The sequence below is a fragment of the Sander vitreus genome, chromosome 7 (genome assembly GCF_031162955.1).
Source record: "Sander vitreus isolate 19-12246 chromosome 7, sanVit1, whole genome shotgun sequence".
NCBI lineage: Eukaryota > Metazoa > Chordata > Actinopteri > Perciformes > Percidae > Sander > Sander vitreus.
Window position 1 is genome coordinate 28,880,331 of NC_135861.1, and position 17,261 is coordinate 28,897,591.

A 17,261-nucleotide genomic window follows, 5' to 3' on the forward strand; every position below is an offset into this window, starting at 1 on the left:
CTTAATATGACAATTCTTCAGAATGATAACTTCTACCTTTTAAAGCTTGAAGAAATAGTTTGACATTTTAAATGCTTATTTGCTTTCATGCCAAGAGTGCATGCATGAGAAGAGCAATACCACTCTCGTATCGCTACTGCTAGCAGACGTTATCATAGCTTAGCATAAAGGCTGGAAGCAGGGAACCAGCTAGCCTGGCTCTGTCCAAAGTTTGCTTACCAGCACCTCTAAAATCTCTAATTAACACGGCAAATCTTATTGGTTTAATCCGTACAAAAAACAGAATGTAAAAACGGCAACTTTTGATTTAATAGGGGGTTATGTGCCTGATAATGTATCATATTTACTTTACAGACATGAGAGTTTTATTGTTCATCTCATCTAACTCTCGGCAAGAAAGCGAATACGTGTATTTCCCAAAAAAGCAAGAGTCTGCAAGACTTTTAGTGGTAAAGCTTCATTTATAGCAGTGTTCATTTTACAGAAAGTGAAATACAACACTTTGAGAAGTTGTTCATGGAGAACATCGGTGTGTGTACAGCTCTCCTGTCTGTCTGTTCGCCCCTGTGCAGCCAGAGAACATCCTGTACTTCAGCCAGGATGAGAACTCCAAGATCATGATCAGTGATTTTGGGCTCTCCAAGATAGTGGAGAGCGACATCATGTCGACCGCCTGTGGCACCCCGGGATACGTAGGTAAGGAGACCATCTGTGTCTCTGTAATGAATGATGTATGGACGCTTATAAGAAATATAAGACAATGCAATATTTATAGCCACATACAGGCCTGATTAGAGAAATCATTGTCATAGCTTTGACCTTCTTTTTTTCTCACTTTCAGCCCCTGAGGTTTTGGCACAGAAGCCCTACAGCAAGGCAGTGGACTGTTGGTCTATTGGAGTTATCACCTACATCCTGTAAGAATAAAGCCATGGTGAATGTGTGCACACATTAGTAGACTGAGTTATTGTGGAAAGCAAAAACTAGACTTCTAAGATTGTAAATCGGCCCAAGGTGTTTTTCTTAAGCGGCAAGATTTTCAGATTAAAATCCACTGCTGGTCCTGCATGTTAAGCATGACACAGTTACCTAAATGCAGAATAACGCTGCAGTGATTGAGCCATAGCACCACCTAGTGAGCATCTGCTATACATGTTTTTTTTTTTTTTTTTGCCTGCACACATTAGTACTGTACATAAACATGTGTGGAACATTCCTTTTTCCTACAATAATAAATGGTTGTGTTTCAGACTCTGTGGATATCCCCCTTTTTACGAAGAAAGTGAAACAAGACTGTTCTCGAAGATCATGAAGGCGCAGTACGAGTTTGACTCGCCCTTCTGGGATGACATTTCTGAATCTGGTAATTACTTTGAGCGTTTAGGGCAGACATCATGTGTAGCCTGCTGCAGCTGCTTTATTCCTCCATACAGCCTCAGCTAGGCCTGTAACAATTCTAACATGATTGTCTTATCGCAATTTTAGTTTTTTACATAATTGGTTTGTTTAACTGGAATTAATTGCTAACATTAGCTAAGGTCTGGAAAACTATATAATACTATAATATTGTAAATGTTATGTACATTTTTGAAAATTCAAAAACTTAAATTTGTTTGGAAAAGTAATAAATAATTTTTTTTAAATTTGACTGAAAGAGACAATAATATTGTTAATGGCAATTATTTCTGAGACAATTAAATGTGTGTGTGTGTGTGTGTGTGTGTGTGTGTGTGTGTGTGTGTGTGTGTGTGTGTGTGTGTGTGTGTGTGTGTGTGTGATCCACAGCTAAAGATTTCATCCGTAACATGATGCAGAAGAATCCCAGCATGCGCTACTCCACTGACCTGGCACTCAGACATCCCTGGTGAGTGTCAATCATCAGCCTGGGAGGGTTCTGATACAAATATTAATAAATATTGGTTATGATCAGAGGTGGAAAGTAACGAATTACAATTACTCACGCTACTGCAATTCAGTAGGGTTTTTTTTGTGTACTTCTACTTTTAAAAGTAGTTTTTAAAGTATTGTACTTAGCTACATTTGACATTGCATCCGTTACTGAGTAACAAAATGTAATGTAAATAACAAAAATGTAAATTAAAAAAATGCAAGGCAAAAAAAACCCGCAAACTACCCCGCATGTTAAAAAAGTAACTAAGTAACTTTTGCTCTAAGTAAATTTTAAATGAGCTCCTTTTTACTTGAGTAGATTTTCATACCGGTAATTTTTATTTCACTTCAAAGTAACATTACCTTTCCTTAAAGGTCCCATGACATGCTGCTTTTTGGATGCTTTTATATAGGCCTTAGTGGTCCCCTAATACTGTATCTGAAGTCTCTTTTATATAGGCCTTAGTGGTCCCCTAATACTGTATCTGAAGTCTCTTTTATATAGGCCTTAGTGGTCCCCCTAATACTGTATCTGAAGTCTCTTTTATATAGGCCTTAGTGGTCCCCTAATACTGTATCTGAAGTCTCTTTTATATAGGCCTTAGTGGTCCCCTAATACTGTATCTGAAGTCTCTTTTATATAGGCCTTAGTGGTCCCCTAATACTGTATCTGAAGTCTCTTTTATATAGGCCTTAGTGGTCCCCTAATACTGTATCTGAAGTCTCTTTATATAGGCCTTAGTGGTCCCCCTAATACTGTATCTGAAGTCTCTTTTATATAGGCCTTAGTGGTCCCCTAATACTGTATCTGAAGTCTCTTTTATATAGGCCTTAGTGGTCCCCTAATACTGTATCTGAAGTCTCTTTTATATAGGCCTTAGTGGTCCCCTAATACTGTATCTGAAGTCTCTTTTATATAGGCCTTAGTGGTCCCCTAATACTGTATCTGAAGTCTCTTTTATATAGGCCTTAGTGGTCCCCTAATACTGTATCTGAAGTCTCTTTTATATAGACCTTAGTGGTCCCCTAATACTGTATCTGAAGTCTCTTTTATATAGACCTTAGTGGTCCCCCTAATACTGTATCTGAAGTCTCTTTTATATAGGCCTTAGTGGTCCCCTAATACTGTATCTGAAGTCTCTTTTATATAGGCCTTAGTGGTCCCCTAATACTGTATCTGAAGTCTCTTTTATATAGACCTTAGTGGTCCCCTAATACTGTATCTGAAGTCTCTTTTATATAGGCCTTAGTGGTCCCCTAATACTGTATCTGAAGTCTCTTTTATATTTGGCCTTAGTGGTCCCCCTAATACTGTATCTGAAGTCTCTTTTATTTTGGCCTTAGTGGTCCCCTAATACTGTATCTGAAGTCTCTTTTATATAGGCCTTAGTGGTCCCCCTAATACTGTATCTGAAGTCTCTTTTATATAGGCCTTAGTGGTCCCCTAATACTGTATCTGAAGTCTCTTTTATATAGACCTTAGTGGTCCCCTAATACTGTATCTGAAGTCTCTTTTATATAGGCCTTAGTGGTTCCCTAATACTGTATCTGAAGTCTCTTTTATATAGGCCTTAGTGGTCCCCTAATACTGTATCTGAAGTCTCTTTTAGGAGGTAACCTTCCTCCTGATGATGTCATAAAGGGAAGATTCCAGATCGGCCCATCTGAGCTTTCATTGTCTCAAAGGCAGAGCAGGATACCCAGGGCTCGGTTTACACCTATCAACATTTCTAGCCACTGGGGGACCATAGGCAGGCTGGTGGACTCATATTAATGTTGAAAAACCTCATGAAGTGAATTTTTCATGCCATGGGACCTTTAAGTAGAATACTGTTGTACTCTTTCCACCTCTGGTTATGATGCATTAAATTAAAAAAAAAAGTGTTCAATTGTCCCACCTTTTTACCCTTAAACTCATTTTATAATAAGTAAATAATTACAATTGCAACATAGTTGCATTTCTTGAGCAGGCGGTTCTTTTCCCAGTAAGTGTCTGTAGGCTACTGTACCATAGTTAAAATAACATGTAACACTTATTTTTTTAACAATACTTTTTATTTCTTGAAAGTTATAGAAACCTAAAAGATTTCACAGTGAGTTTGTTTTGCATTTTAATTTATTTTATTTATATATTTATTTTATTTTAGCAGTTATATCTTTCCTACAAGGGACAGTTAAAGACAACGTGTAAACATTTTAGTGACACTACACACTAAAGAAATAGGTGTGATGTGTAGGAGTGTATGCACACAGTGTTGGGCCACACAGGAGGCTTTGGGACTAACGTCTACCTCGAAATTTATTTAAATGTCCTGTCCTACATCATCTGTTTTCCAGGATTATCGGAGAGACGGCCCGGAGTCAGGACATCTACTATTCCGTCAGTGTTCAGATCCAAAAGAACTTTGCCAAGTCCAAGTGGAAGGTCAGTCCTGATTTCTTGGCTCTGATGTGGTAAGCTCATTGAGGACCTGCAGTATTAACCAGGAGCCTACCTAAATCCTTTCTGATTAAGGACAGTTTAATAAGATATTATTCTGTAATCAACCCACTGATGGCTGATGTTGTTTCGAGATAACTCTTGTTATGATTTGATACTATAAATGAAATTGAATTGAATTGATGTTGGGCTTTTACTGTCAGGGGAACCAAAGTGCACTTGATGGTTTAGCAGAACAAAAAGGCTCTAAAATATGAATCTATCATCCGGAAAATCTAGTGTATACTCAGGTTTGGGCAGTGGTGAAGATGTATTCAGATCCTGTTACTTAAGTGAAAGTACGTCAGTATCATCAGGAAAATGTACTTAAAGTTTTAAAAGTAAAAGTACTCAATGTAGAAAAATCCTCACATTTTAGAAAATGTAAAGGATCCAGACAGTTGCGTGTTTAACGGTCTAATCATTTCAGCTGGACTTTTAGGCCCTTATATTGTTGGGTACTTTAATTCATAATAAAACATCAGATTTGATAAACTACATGTGTTTTGTGTGCAAAACTCTTAAAGTGCTCATATTATGCTCATTTTCAGGTTCATAATTGTAGTCAGAGGTTATATCAGAATAGGTTTAGATGGTTTAATTTTCAAAAAACACCATCTTTTTGTTGTACTGCACATTGCTGCAGCTCCTCTTTTCACCCTGTGTGTTGAGCTCTCTGTTTTAGCCACAGAGTGAGGCATCACACTTCTGTTCCATCTACAGTACTTGAATAAATGTACTTAATGACATTCCACCACTGGAATTTGGGGTTGCAGAGTGTCAGTCTCCGTCGTCCAGACATCATCATGCAGTTCCTGTAAAGCGAAGCTTTGTGTAGTGTGCGTGGCTCTCAGATCTCTTTTTAAAACCTCTGCTCTGTGTTATCTGTTCTCTTCCACAGCAAGCCTATAACGCTGCAGTAGCCATCAGCCACATGAAGAAGCTGCAGCTGGCCGCAAGGCAGCCCAGTATCCCAGACATCAAGGTGGTCGACTTGTCCTCCCCGAAGAAAAGCCACATACGTCTCAATCCAGACAAACTGGACTCCAAGCTGCCGGGGGTCAACGGCACAGTAAACGGGACGCATCACATGTCCCTGCCCGCGAGTCCCGTGGAACCAAAGAGCCATTATCACACACTGAAGACCACTCAGAGTCAGGCCGTCCCGCATCACGCCCCCTCTATGGCTGAGCAGAGCAAGAACATCTACCACTCAGAGCCTGCCAACCTCAACGGGTTGGTAACACTTTCATCTGATGGTGTGAATGTTCACTTTGGGATATCACAGCAGGACTGAGACATGCTGACACTTTTCTCTTCTGCTTTCAGGTATGGTAAAACCTGCAACAGCAAGGCTGTACAGACCGGAGTGTGCTCAGTCATGTGAAGGCTGCAGGAAGTTTACATGGAAACATTTTACTTGGTAGGTTCAAGTAACACATTAGCATGTCATACAAATACCTTGTAGTACAAGTTATAATTGTATTTGAATGACATCACTATTAAAGTTTACACATTTGAAATTTGATATGGCAACACCTTTCGGGCGCAAAATGAACCTAGGGGTTAATAACCAGTGTTGGGAACGTTACTTTTTAAAAAAAGTAATTAGTTATAGTTACTCACTACTTGTTCCAAAAAGTAACTGAGTTAGTAACTGAATTACTCTTTAATAAAAGTAAGCAGTTTTTTTTGTTGTGAGGCAGAAAGATCTAGCTTTTGCTGCTTGGAGAACTGTGCTCCGAGTCCTTCTTTGCTAGTGGATGGCGAGCTATCATCTCTGGTGGAGGTATCGGTGTTTTTGGGCCACTAGCTTTGTAGATGCGTGTGTCGTCGTGAGATGCTTCATTAAATTAGAGTTGCTTACAACGGATGTCGACAAAGTCTTCGCTCCTGGACATAATGTACACATTACATGCACGTTCTTGCCTTTGACCACAATGAATTTGAAGTAGTGCTTATATCTCCACCTTGAAAATGCCAACTTTTCATCGGATTGCTCCTGACTCGCCATCTCTGCTGCTTCATCGAATCTCTGTTTAGCTGGTGTGTGTGTGTGTGTGTGTGTGTGTGTGTGTGTGTGTGTGTGTGTGTGTGTGTGTGTGTGCTGACGTGTGTAAAAACACTGGCTCTGATTGGCTACCATGAAACAGGACTCTGCCTTAGCCAATCATAATCGCTTACCTCGTTATTAACCCACCTCCTCACTAGCTGTGAGCCAGCGGGTGCGTTCGGATTACACAGTTTATTCAATCAATGCATAGTAACGCACCGCATTTAACGTCCAGTAACGTTAACGGCGTTGTAACGACGGGAAAAGTAATTAGTTAGATTACCCCGTTACTGAAAAAAAATAACATCGTTACCTAACGCCGTTCTTTTAAACGGCGTTATTCAAACACTGTTAATAACACATGTGTACCGAGTCGACCGTTCCCTGGGATTTGTTTCCATGCTAATCAACTGTGTCTTGAAACAAGAAAGCACAAACTGCTAATTAGCTTATAACGCTAGTCGTCGTGGCACGGGTAAAGTAAAAAGAAATCACTATTTCTATACCACTAACAAGGCTCAAAATAGCACCACACTTCCACAGTAGCGTAATGATGGTCCCTACATGTAAACCGAAGCACTGAGAACTTTGTAAGTGTACAGACAGTTTACTAAAAAGATAGATTATAAAGACAGTAGCGTTCACGTATACAAGCAGGTGCCATCCTGGGAAAACAGTCACGACCAGTCAAACGAGGAACGCCGTGCAACCAGTAACCAGTAACATAGCTCAAGCAAGGCGTTCGTAGTTCGACTGGTCGTGACTGTTTTCCCAAGATGGTGCCTGCTTGTATATGTGAACGCTATTGTCTTTATAATATATTTAATAAACCATCCCAGAGAACCGTCGACTCGGTATACATGTGTTATTAACCCCTAGGTTCATTTTGCGCCGGAATTGTCCTTTAACTTCCCCTAGTTAGTAGTAGGGCTGGGCAATATATAGATATTATAATGACATCGATAAATGAGGCTAGATATCGTCTTAAATTTTGGATATCGTAATATCGTGATGTGACACGTGTTGTTTTTTCCTGGCTTTAAAGGCTGCATTACAGTAAAGTGATGTCATGTTCTGAACTCACCAGACTTACTAGCTGTTTTTTGTCACGTTATAAAAAAAATCTCTTTGTGTTAATATTTTTGAAAGCACCAATAGTCAACCCTACTATATTGCCGCAATATCAACATCAATGTATTTGCTCAAAAATAGCGTGATATTTGATTTTCTCCATATCACCCAGCTCTAGTTAGTAGAATCAGAGTAACACTTACAAGGAATTTGCCTTGGTGTTTGGTACATACATAAACATATTAAACAATAATATGAAATAAACAATAAATACAGACAAATATTTACGTTATAGCTGTTTAGAAGCATGTAGAAGCACTATTTAAACATTTAATAATTGGTTTATAACACACTATAATGAATCTGTAAGTAGATATAAGTGTTTATGAATGTAATAATCAACAACTTTAACTCGTCCTGTGGGCACCTATATATGGAGGCTGCTGTATAAGCAGATAACGAATGATAATCTAGTAAATTACAGTTGGAAAAATATAAAATATGTCTTCATTGAGAAGCTATAATTGTTGATAAATACTGTATGTTAATAAAGACTTAGAAATAAGCTCTTATAGCTGTGTACAACTACATTACAGTGTGTTATAACCCATTTATTAAATAAATGCTAATAGGGGCGCCCATATAGCTCAGTTGGTAGAGCAGGCGCCCATATATTGAGGTTTACTCCACGACGCAGCGGGCCCGGGTTTGACTCTGACCTGCAGCCCTTTGCTGCGTGTCATTCCCCCCCCCCTCTCTCTCCTTTCATGTCTTCAGCTGTCCTGTCGAATAAAGGCCTAAAAATGTCCAAAAAATAATCTTAAAAAAAATAAATAATAATTGCTAGTCTAATGTATTGTAGTGGGTATACTGTACTATATATATATATATATATATATATATATATATATGCCAGAATCTACCTTTTGGTGGGGGCATATCATAGTGGGGGGTCTAGGAGTCCTCCCCAGGGAAGTATTGAGCATCAATGACTTCATTTCCTGTATTCGGATACACTTTTATGCACCAATTTACAGTGGAAATACCTTCATTTAGCCTATGTGAAGAAGAAAAACAAATGACAATTCAAAATATATCAAAAATATAATGGAAAGTATGTTGTTGCGTGTCGTTGGGCATTTTTAAGTGGGTATATGGAAATCCTGGAGCTTTCTTAGTGGGTATACTGCGTATACCTGCGTATCACATGGACTACACCAGTGCAACCAATCTACAACGGTGTTCACTTAGTCTAGCCTAAATAATGAATGCGATCAGCAGGGGCCAACATCCCCAAGAGTAAAGGGCTGACCTCTCAAGACTGGACTTTCACCTCAGACCTTTCCTGTAACTTCCTGAAGAAGGCTGGACGCCGAAACACGTTAAAGTGATGTTTTTAATCTTATTCTAGTTAGCATTTGCCAGATGTGCCTTTTTTTCTAAAGACGAGTGCCTTGGATGTTTTTCTTGACGCTCACATTTTTTTAATATTTGCAAAGTATAAGTAGTGGAATATATAATTATTTATATTGTAGAATACAGTGTGACAGCATACCAGCATGCATGATACCAGGACCCTGAAACTGAAGCAGCTTAATGGAATTCAGCCAGTAGTAAATGTATTATTTACACCTCTGCTTGTTTGTACTCTGACATGTTTGGTGACGTCAAATAAGTCCCAAATAAGTTTGTGCGTGCGTGTGTGTGCACAGGGCCTTTTTAATGACATGCTGTTTGACAGTGTATTGTATGTCCATATACTGTATATGTTTGACTGGAAAGGTGCTGTGCATGTTCTGTGTAGTTTCAGCTCGTTTCTCACCCTGAGTGTGTTTCTGCCCTCTGCAGGTCAGTGTAGCTGTGCTGACTCAGCGTGGAGCTGTTTTGTGTCGGCAGTGTACTGGGAATGACAAGTGGTTAATCCTCTGACGGGCCCAGACGGTCTGCAAGGTCCATACAGTCAGTGGGACTTTTTTTTTTTTTTTTTGGAAAGAGTGCCTATAAAGCTTCCCGACAACCACACAGAAGCACACACACACACACACACACACACACACACACAGCTTTCAGATGCAATACTCACTTTAACTCAGATGCACAGGGTAGACTTGCTAGATGAGCCAGTATTGCTGCTGCTGAATGTCCAGCTAATTCAGTGTGAAGCAGCCCCGGCCCTCTGATGTCATCAGGGCCTTATAATTACTCCTGTTTTTTTTGGGTTTTTTTTATCAGGGAGAGTTTGATTCATCAGCGCACACTTAGTGTCCAGGTTTATTAGGACTGTGGTTACATGTTTAAGAAAATACACACAATGCAATAAGACAAATTATTGTACTTCATGTGTTGAATATTATTCTTTAGCAAACCTCCATAAACGCAATGAAATGTATGGAAAACCTGCATGCTTACTGGTTCAAACAAGCCATAGTGGTATAATCTATTCTGTTATGTTTGTTTGTTGTCCTGGGTTTTTTTTTCTAAAGTATTTTCTTCTTCTTTTTTTATTAAATGATATTGATTAAAAAAAAAAGCTATAAGAAAAAAAAAAACCATAGTATATGTTTAAACTGATAAAGCATTACCAGTGTAAATGTCACGAGTATATCCATAACTTTGCCAACTCCTAGCTCTCACATGCCATCAAGCTGCTAGAATATCATTTATATTCACTGTAATAGATGTTTCTCATCTTATTGTAAGTGGCTCATGCTGCAGTCTTTTTGTTTCTCTCCAGCTGTAGGTTGCTTTGTGTTGATGCATTCAACAGATGTTGATCCAGTCCATGTATTATGATGGGATCCCTGTATGCTCATTAATAAAGCATTTTTCTGCCATTTTATTTGTCTCTCTTTCCTTTTTGGAAAAATGACTCCACACAAACCACTGAACAATATATAATTAATACATAAAATGGAATAATTATAAAAAGCTGCAAAAATGGCATGGGCTTACATGTATCGTTTCGCACGCAAATACTTTGAAAGATAAATGAAAAAAATGATCCACATTTGTTTTTTATCCCCACTAAAACTTGGTCATGTCCCTGGCTGATGAACTTTTGGACTGAGGTTTTTCTTTTTGTAAGCTCTTTTTTTTGGAGATTTTCCTTGCAAAGGAATCCCCAAGACTGCAGAGTTGGAAGTATATTGAATATTGTACATGTTCATGTTTGTTGAATATTCTTTTGCTTATGGCAAGAAAATGTACAGTAAAGTAGCTGCACATTGGCTCTGAATTAAAAGAAGCGAGTGAAGTAGAAAAAAATTACAGTACATACTTAAAGCACAGACAAAAATAAATCCTCTTAGACCTGAAAGAAAGTAAAACTGGAATGTGTTTAATGTTTATGTTGAGTCATGAAGCAATGCAATTATTATTAATCCATCTGCTCGTTATCATTTTAATATATCTATTTTATCCTGCAGCTATTGCAACAACTTTTTGCTAAAAAAAAAGAACACCTTTTGCCTGATCCTGTGACCTAACATTGTGTCCCTTTTTAAGCTGACCTCCAAACCAATTACCAGGCTGTACTTCTTCAGTAGATTAGATGGCATATCGACCCTTAAAGCTCAGCCAGGATTACCAGTTCATGTACAGTTAATTACAGTCAGCCAGCAGATACATAACATGTCATGTAACCAAGTTCAAACTGAAAGTTTCAGCTTTAATCACAACATATGAATCTGGATCAGAAGCTGAAATCCTCACCAATGTTTGTGGTTGCCAAATGTGGTTGCCTTATAGCCATATAATCTAGGGTCATATTCAGTTTTCCCTGTCCTGCAGTTTACTGTAAACCCTGGCCTTGGGTCACCAGCATTTGCTAACATGGAAACAATAGGAAGAGCCTACATTTTAATAATATAAAATAAAGAAAAAATAAAACTGATCATATATCACTTTCAATGCCAATTGTAAAGCCAATTGTATGTCCCTGCAAAACCTAATTAAAAAGTGTGGGGGGGAAATACGGATTATATCACTCCAAGATTCAGCTTTTAAATGACAGCAATACCCGGAAATCATTGTGTGGAATTCCTTTAGATTTGTACACTTCTTTTTCTTTAAGCTTTAACATTAAAACACACACACACACACACACACACACACACACACACACACACACAAAAAAAACAAGACATTGTTGACTTGGAGAAATCCAAGAGACAGACTGTCTATTCAGGCAAAAGAAGCCAGAAATATGGGGCAAAGGTCTCCAAACAGTCTCCACATTTTCCCAGCAGGGGCAAACATTATTGGCCAGAATCCAAACTCATTTGTAAAGAGTGCATTATTGTGAAGTGGTATTACCAGCAATGCTTGTGGAAAGGCTGCACTCCAAAACTGACTAACGGGGGAAAGGTTGTTCTGGAGTTTCATCGCTGCTGAGCAAGAGTTCAAATGTTAATCAAAGAGTAGTTTCACCATAAGTTGTTCATTTTAAAGTTTGAAAATGATGACATGATGATCATGTTCACCATTGTTTCTTTTAGTATTCTTTTGTAACTTTTGTGGCCCTCTCCTCACTTCAAGGCATTGCATGTCAGTTGGTACAACAGCACGGCTTGTAATGGCAAAAATTACACAGATGATCAACACTAAGAGTCTACAGCCATGCTATAGCAGCTCTGTGAGGAGGAAGTTGAGCTACATGCTCACATAAGTATGCTAACATGTTGACAGTGATAATGCTAACATGTTGATGTTAGCAGGTATAATATAATATCTTTATATGCAGTCTATGGGTATAATGCTTACCATGTTCACCTTGTTAGTCTAGTGGGGTTCAGCAACCTTTTTATTATGAAGTGGCATTTTAAAATTAATCAGCCATATCAGCTATAAGCCTGACATCATCGACCCAGCCCGCTAAGGCAGTGTTTTATTTTTTTGCCATTGGTTGAGCTAAGGTTGTTGACCCCTGGTCTAGCATGTTAGCATGCTAACATTTAGGCCCACAAAGTAAAGCTGAGGCGGATGGGAATGTCATTTGTATAGCAAATATTGGAGGCATCAAACATTTTATTGATGATGGTGCTAGAAAAAAAGTTAGGAAATCACAAAATGTATACAATTCATGCCGTAGTAAGGGAACATGATGTCTGTACCAAACTTTCATGGCAATCCAACCAATAGTTATGCAGACATTTCACTCGTTTGCAGTTTAACAAAACAATTCTATTCGGGTTAAGGCAATACCCCCGTTTTTTCAAATGCCATGGAACACCTTACCCCGGCTAAAATGGGAGTTTTCATTTCCCGGTTTACAGACCTAGATAACTTCTTTAGTAACTATACACCTTAACCGGGGTGCGAAATTACGAATCACACTATGGCCACGCCAAGACCCACCCTACGAAGCAGCTTGATTGGTTGGGGTTAGGCATTTGACCTTGAGTGGTTAAGTTTAGGATAGCTGATTGGTCAGGGGATAGGACCTGAACAAATGTGGTTACATTACCTTGTGTAAGCATGGACGCCTGGCCAATAAATGCTATTGAAGGGCGGGTGTTGACGTGGCCATAGTGGGATTCGTAATATCACAACCGGGGTAGGCTCAGGTTACGCGTCTGTGCATGCGCCGTAGTGGTATTTGACGCGGAAATAGATGAGAGCTGTTGGAAGCAACAGCGGCAAAAACAACAACAACAACAACACAAGCTTTAAACCTTTAAACCCACGGAGGACTTTGCCCTGGCAAGTGCTACCAAGAAGACCCATTTCTGGACGGACGAGGAGACACAAAAGTTGTCCATGTTCTCCCCACTCTCCAAGGTGTTGTGATTATGACAAAGGTCAACTGAAAAAGAAAAGCCTTATTTCAACCAGTTGTAGGTTGGCAGAGCACCACCTACTGTACCGGAGGTCATTCTTCCCTTTCTTCCCAACTCATGTATACGGGGCGAACTAGCATAACCCGGTTATTCACTTAACCGGGGTAAGACCATACCCTGGTTACTGCTGCATGTAAACGCACTAACTCAGAACCACAAACGTTAACCTCATGGATTAGAGGATTGATCAGAAGATTACCAGAGTTACTGCAATTCATCCTGAAGGGACCATGAATGTGTGCACCAAATTCCCCAGCAATCCATTCAATAGTTGTTGAGATATTTCAATAAAAAACTAAATGTTAATGACATGGTGGTGCTGAGGAAAAGTCAGGGGATCACCAAAGTCATCGGGATACATCGTCTGGGGACCATGAATGTATGTACCCAAAGGGCAATCCATCCGATAGTTGTTGAGGTGTTTCAGTCTGGCCCACAGTGGTAAACTGACAAACCAACTGGGTCAACATTGAGCGCCATGCCAATAATGACAGAAAGCCAATGCATCACGCACCTGTGAGAGCCAGCCCTCCACGTGCCACTCCAAAAAGTGCGATTTCTAGGTCCAGTTGTTTCTCCTTGCTACAAATTTTAGAGATTTTTTTTTTTCCGAAAAACTAGAATGTCAAAAGACTAGGGCAACTCCAAAACAAATGGTACGGAGTGGCTTCATCCTGATGGCAGCGGCGGGAACAGGTTATTAAACTAGATTATGTACTATGGTGCGAAGTGCCTCTAACATCTGGCGTGCAGATGTTGAACAGACATGCAGACTTCTCGCCTGTTGTCATTTTCACTGAGTGCAGATGACACATGTCTCTCCGTGATGAAGGTCAGACACATTTCACAACTCGCACATCTGACCTCACTCCCTCCTCTTTGGCAGTAAAGGGACGAGGTCAAAGGGCAGAGGGTTTCAGACACACACACACAAACACACACACACACACACATACACGTTAACCCCTACAACCTCTCACTTTGGAGCTTCATGGTCAGCGTCATGGTAGGGGGCGAACATGATTGGAGGGGGATTCTATTGAGCCGTTTCGTCTAGTAAACCTTATCTCCCAGTGTTCAATAAGGGGAATTCCATGTGTAGCCGTGCTGCTGTCAAACAATGCCTTCCAGCCATCACATGTAAGGATCAATATTTATTGTAACAAGCCACGCAACACCAACCAACCACTCTTGTTGTTTAATGTTCAGTCACATGGGAAATATTTGAATGTTGATTGATGCTGATTTATCTTCATTCTGTATCAGGAATGAGCATGGTTTTGATTTGATTGATTTGATTTGATTTATTTTGGATTTGACATCCAAAGGATAACATGTTAAAGTGTGAACACTTATTTCCAACATGGTCCTTGGTGTTAGAGCATTTAACACATGACAAAGACCTATTGCAGGACAAAGACAATAACATTTAAAATACATCATCCAAGTTGCAAGAGCATTCTAAAATCAGAAAATCACAGATCACATAAAATAATCAGTCTACTCTAAAAAGATTGGTTACTCTAGTCCATAAAAATGCCTTAACCTGATGTCTAAAAGCCCCTCTGGTATTTACAATTTTGAGGGAAAGCGGCAGATTATTCCACAATGTTATATCTGTATAGAAAAAAGCACTTCTGTATCAGGAATGAGCATGGTTGGAGGTCTTTTTGAGAGAGTTGGTAGATAGATAGATGGATAGATCTGTATCTGTGGCAACACATGCAGACCTCATGTGATGTCACAAGCACAGTTTCCCCTACAGGGAATATTTGCTTCACTTCTTGCCCTAGAAACCCGTGCCCTTTTACCCAAACAAGCCCTAATCTCCAAAAAAGTGATTTCAGTAGCCTCATGAATATGCATTCTGTCATCACTGTGGGAGTTAACCTGGCTCCATTAGTGTTTAAATTGCAGGACGTGCCCTTGTCTTTCTGCCTGCAAACGCCTGACTGGGGGAACACTGAGGAAAAAGTCAGAGCTTGGGGTCTGCTGCAAAAGTGAGTATCTGCCTCTCAGTATCAGCATTTTATGTTTATAGTTTTATTTTTTTTTAAAGGATTTCCAAAGTAGGCTACTTTGTTTTAACACTATATCAAAAGAGTTGTTTCAAGTTACATGTGTTGCTGCTTTTTCTCTATTGCACTTCACACTTTTAGTATATTTACTATGGTATATGGCATTGTGTTTATTTATTATATTTTCTACTTGTCAGAACTAATCCTCATGCTTTTAAATTGCCCCCAGGGGATAAATAAAGCCATGTCATTATAATTGAATTGAATTGAATTGAATTGAATTGAACTGAATTGAATTGAATTGAACTGAATTGAATCGAGAGTTTTTCTGACAATTTTCTGTAACCAAACTTCTGTGTTTTTTTTCAACAGACTAATTGCACACTATGGAAACCATTGGCGAGATCATCCCCTTCGCTAAGGAGATGCTAAACCAGAGGCCAGGCCGGAGCATGTTGAAGATCTACATGCTTGGCTCCACTCTGGCCATGCTCGGAGTCGTTGGCGGACTGGTGGAGACTGTTTTGCTGCCATTTGTGCAGGAGCAGGAGACTGTTGATGAGGACACGTCAGCAGAGCGGATTGGGGAGATGATGATGAAGAAGGAGAAGCACACTACCTTGGTTAACCCTGAAGGTGTGGACGTGCTGGAGACGGTAGAGATCAAGGCCAAACATGTGGTGACTGCTTGGCAGAGAAACTCCAACCGCTTACATGCTTCTTAAAGAAACCCTCCCCTCCTGGTGTAAATGGACACAACACTTGCAATGTTAATGCTAATGGTGGTAAATTAAATCACCACATTGAACGGATCACTTTGTACCCGTTCTTTTATGTCAGATTTGGTTGAATATGCAATTTGCCCCCGTTGACTGGAAAAAAATGAGGAGATACACTGAAAACTGCAGGGTACAGTAATGTCTGGCTGCTGGGCAGCAGATATTTGTGGATGTGACTTGCTGAATGTGTTGGGAAAGAAATGGAACTTGTGTGATTAAATTCATTTTGCACTCTAATAAAGCTATTTTTCGGCTAGCAACAGTTTCAGATCTTATTTTAGAGTAATATAGCCCTTTGTACATGTTGCAAGAAAATCAAAGATGTATTTATAATGACATGTCATACATTTCTAGATTCCGCTTTAGGGGCTGTTTAACTAAACTACATTTAACCATGGCACATTTGATCTTCTGTGTGGGAAATGTAGGCTATGCTTAGGATAGAGATTGTTGTTAAAATTACAACAGCATAAAAATAAAAACAATAGAGTCATACATGTAAAGTGTATAATGAATAAAGCTAACACCAGTGCCTGATAGAATCACTACAAAATAAGTAAAAATGTAGTTTAATAAGTAAACTAAAATAGAAACAAAATATCCTTGTACGCTGATGATATTCTGTTATTTATATCCCAAATGAAAGTTACTATGCCAAATGTTTTATAAGTTATTAAGCTATTCGGCACCTTTGCTGGATATAGGATCAATTGGGGTAAAAGCGAACTGATGCCCTTAAAGCTAGAAGACTACAACTGGCTCAGGTCCCTCCCTTTTAAGATAACATCAGAAAAATTCACCTATCTGGGAATCGTCATTACTAAAGAATTAAGCTCTATATTCAAAGAACATTTTCTTCCCCTTTTAGACAAACTCAACAATAGAATTCAGTTCTGGAGGACTCTTTCATTATCCCAAGTGGGCAGGGTGAATACAATTAAGATGTTTTTTCTCCTACAACTACTTTACCTCCTCCAAAACATATCAATATGTCTCTCAAAGTCATACTTTCAAAAGTTAGACTCAATAGTTCTTCTCTTTGTCTGCAATTATAAATCCCATAAAATAAAAAAAAGTGTGCTGGAGATTGAGCGAGAGGACTGTCTGCCATACTCAATCGGTGCTGTAATTTTA

At 39.2% G+C, this 17,261-nt stretch overlaps 2 protein-coding genes across 2 annotated transcripts in view; both read left to right on the plus strand.

Moving 5' to 3' along the window:
* The window catches only part of camk1gb (calcium/calmodulin-dependent protein kinase IGb), a 21,858-nt gene extending 11,538 nt beyond the window's left edge, over positions 1–10,320 (plus strand). Inside the window, exons 6-13 of the mRNA XM_078254054.1 lie at positions 573–696; positions 842–917; positions 1,251–1,363; positions 1,786–1,864; positions 4,228–4,315; positions 5,271–5,605; positions 5,699–5,792; positions 9,342–10,320. Coding sequence (XP_078110180.1) covers positions 573–696; positions 842–917; positions 1,251–1,363; positions 1,786–1,864; positions 4,228–4,315; positions 5,271–5,605; positions 5,699–5,756 — 873 coding nt within the window. The 3' untranslated portion in view covers positions 5,757–5,792; positions 9,342–10,320. The remainder of the gene's footprint in view (positions 1–572; positions 697–841; positions 918–1,250; positions 1,364–1,785; positions 1,865–4,227; positions 4,316–5,270; positions 5,606–5,698; positions 5,793–9,341) is intronic.
* A 4,952-nt stretch (positions 10,321–15,272) lies between these two features.
* On the plus strand, positions 15,273–16,374 carry g0s2 (G0/G1 switch 2). The gene is made up of 2 exons (XM_078254055.1): positions 15,273–15,330; positions 15,721–16,374. Exon 2 carries the CDS (start codon positions 15,735–15,737, stop codon positions 16,071–16,073), a length of 339 nt encoding a protein of 112 aa, XP_078110181.1. The 5' UTR covers positions 15,273–15,330; positions 15,721–15,734; the 3' UTR covers positions 16,074–16,374.
* Positions 16,375–17,261: the final 887 nt, after the last annotated feature.

Excerpts from the sequence above, each read along its gene's own strand:
- g0s2 (XM_078254055.1), top strand. The coding sequence starts at position 15,735 with ATGGAAACCATTGGCGAGATCATCCCCTTCGCTAAGGAGATGCTAAAC.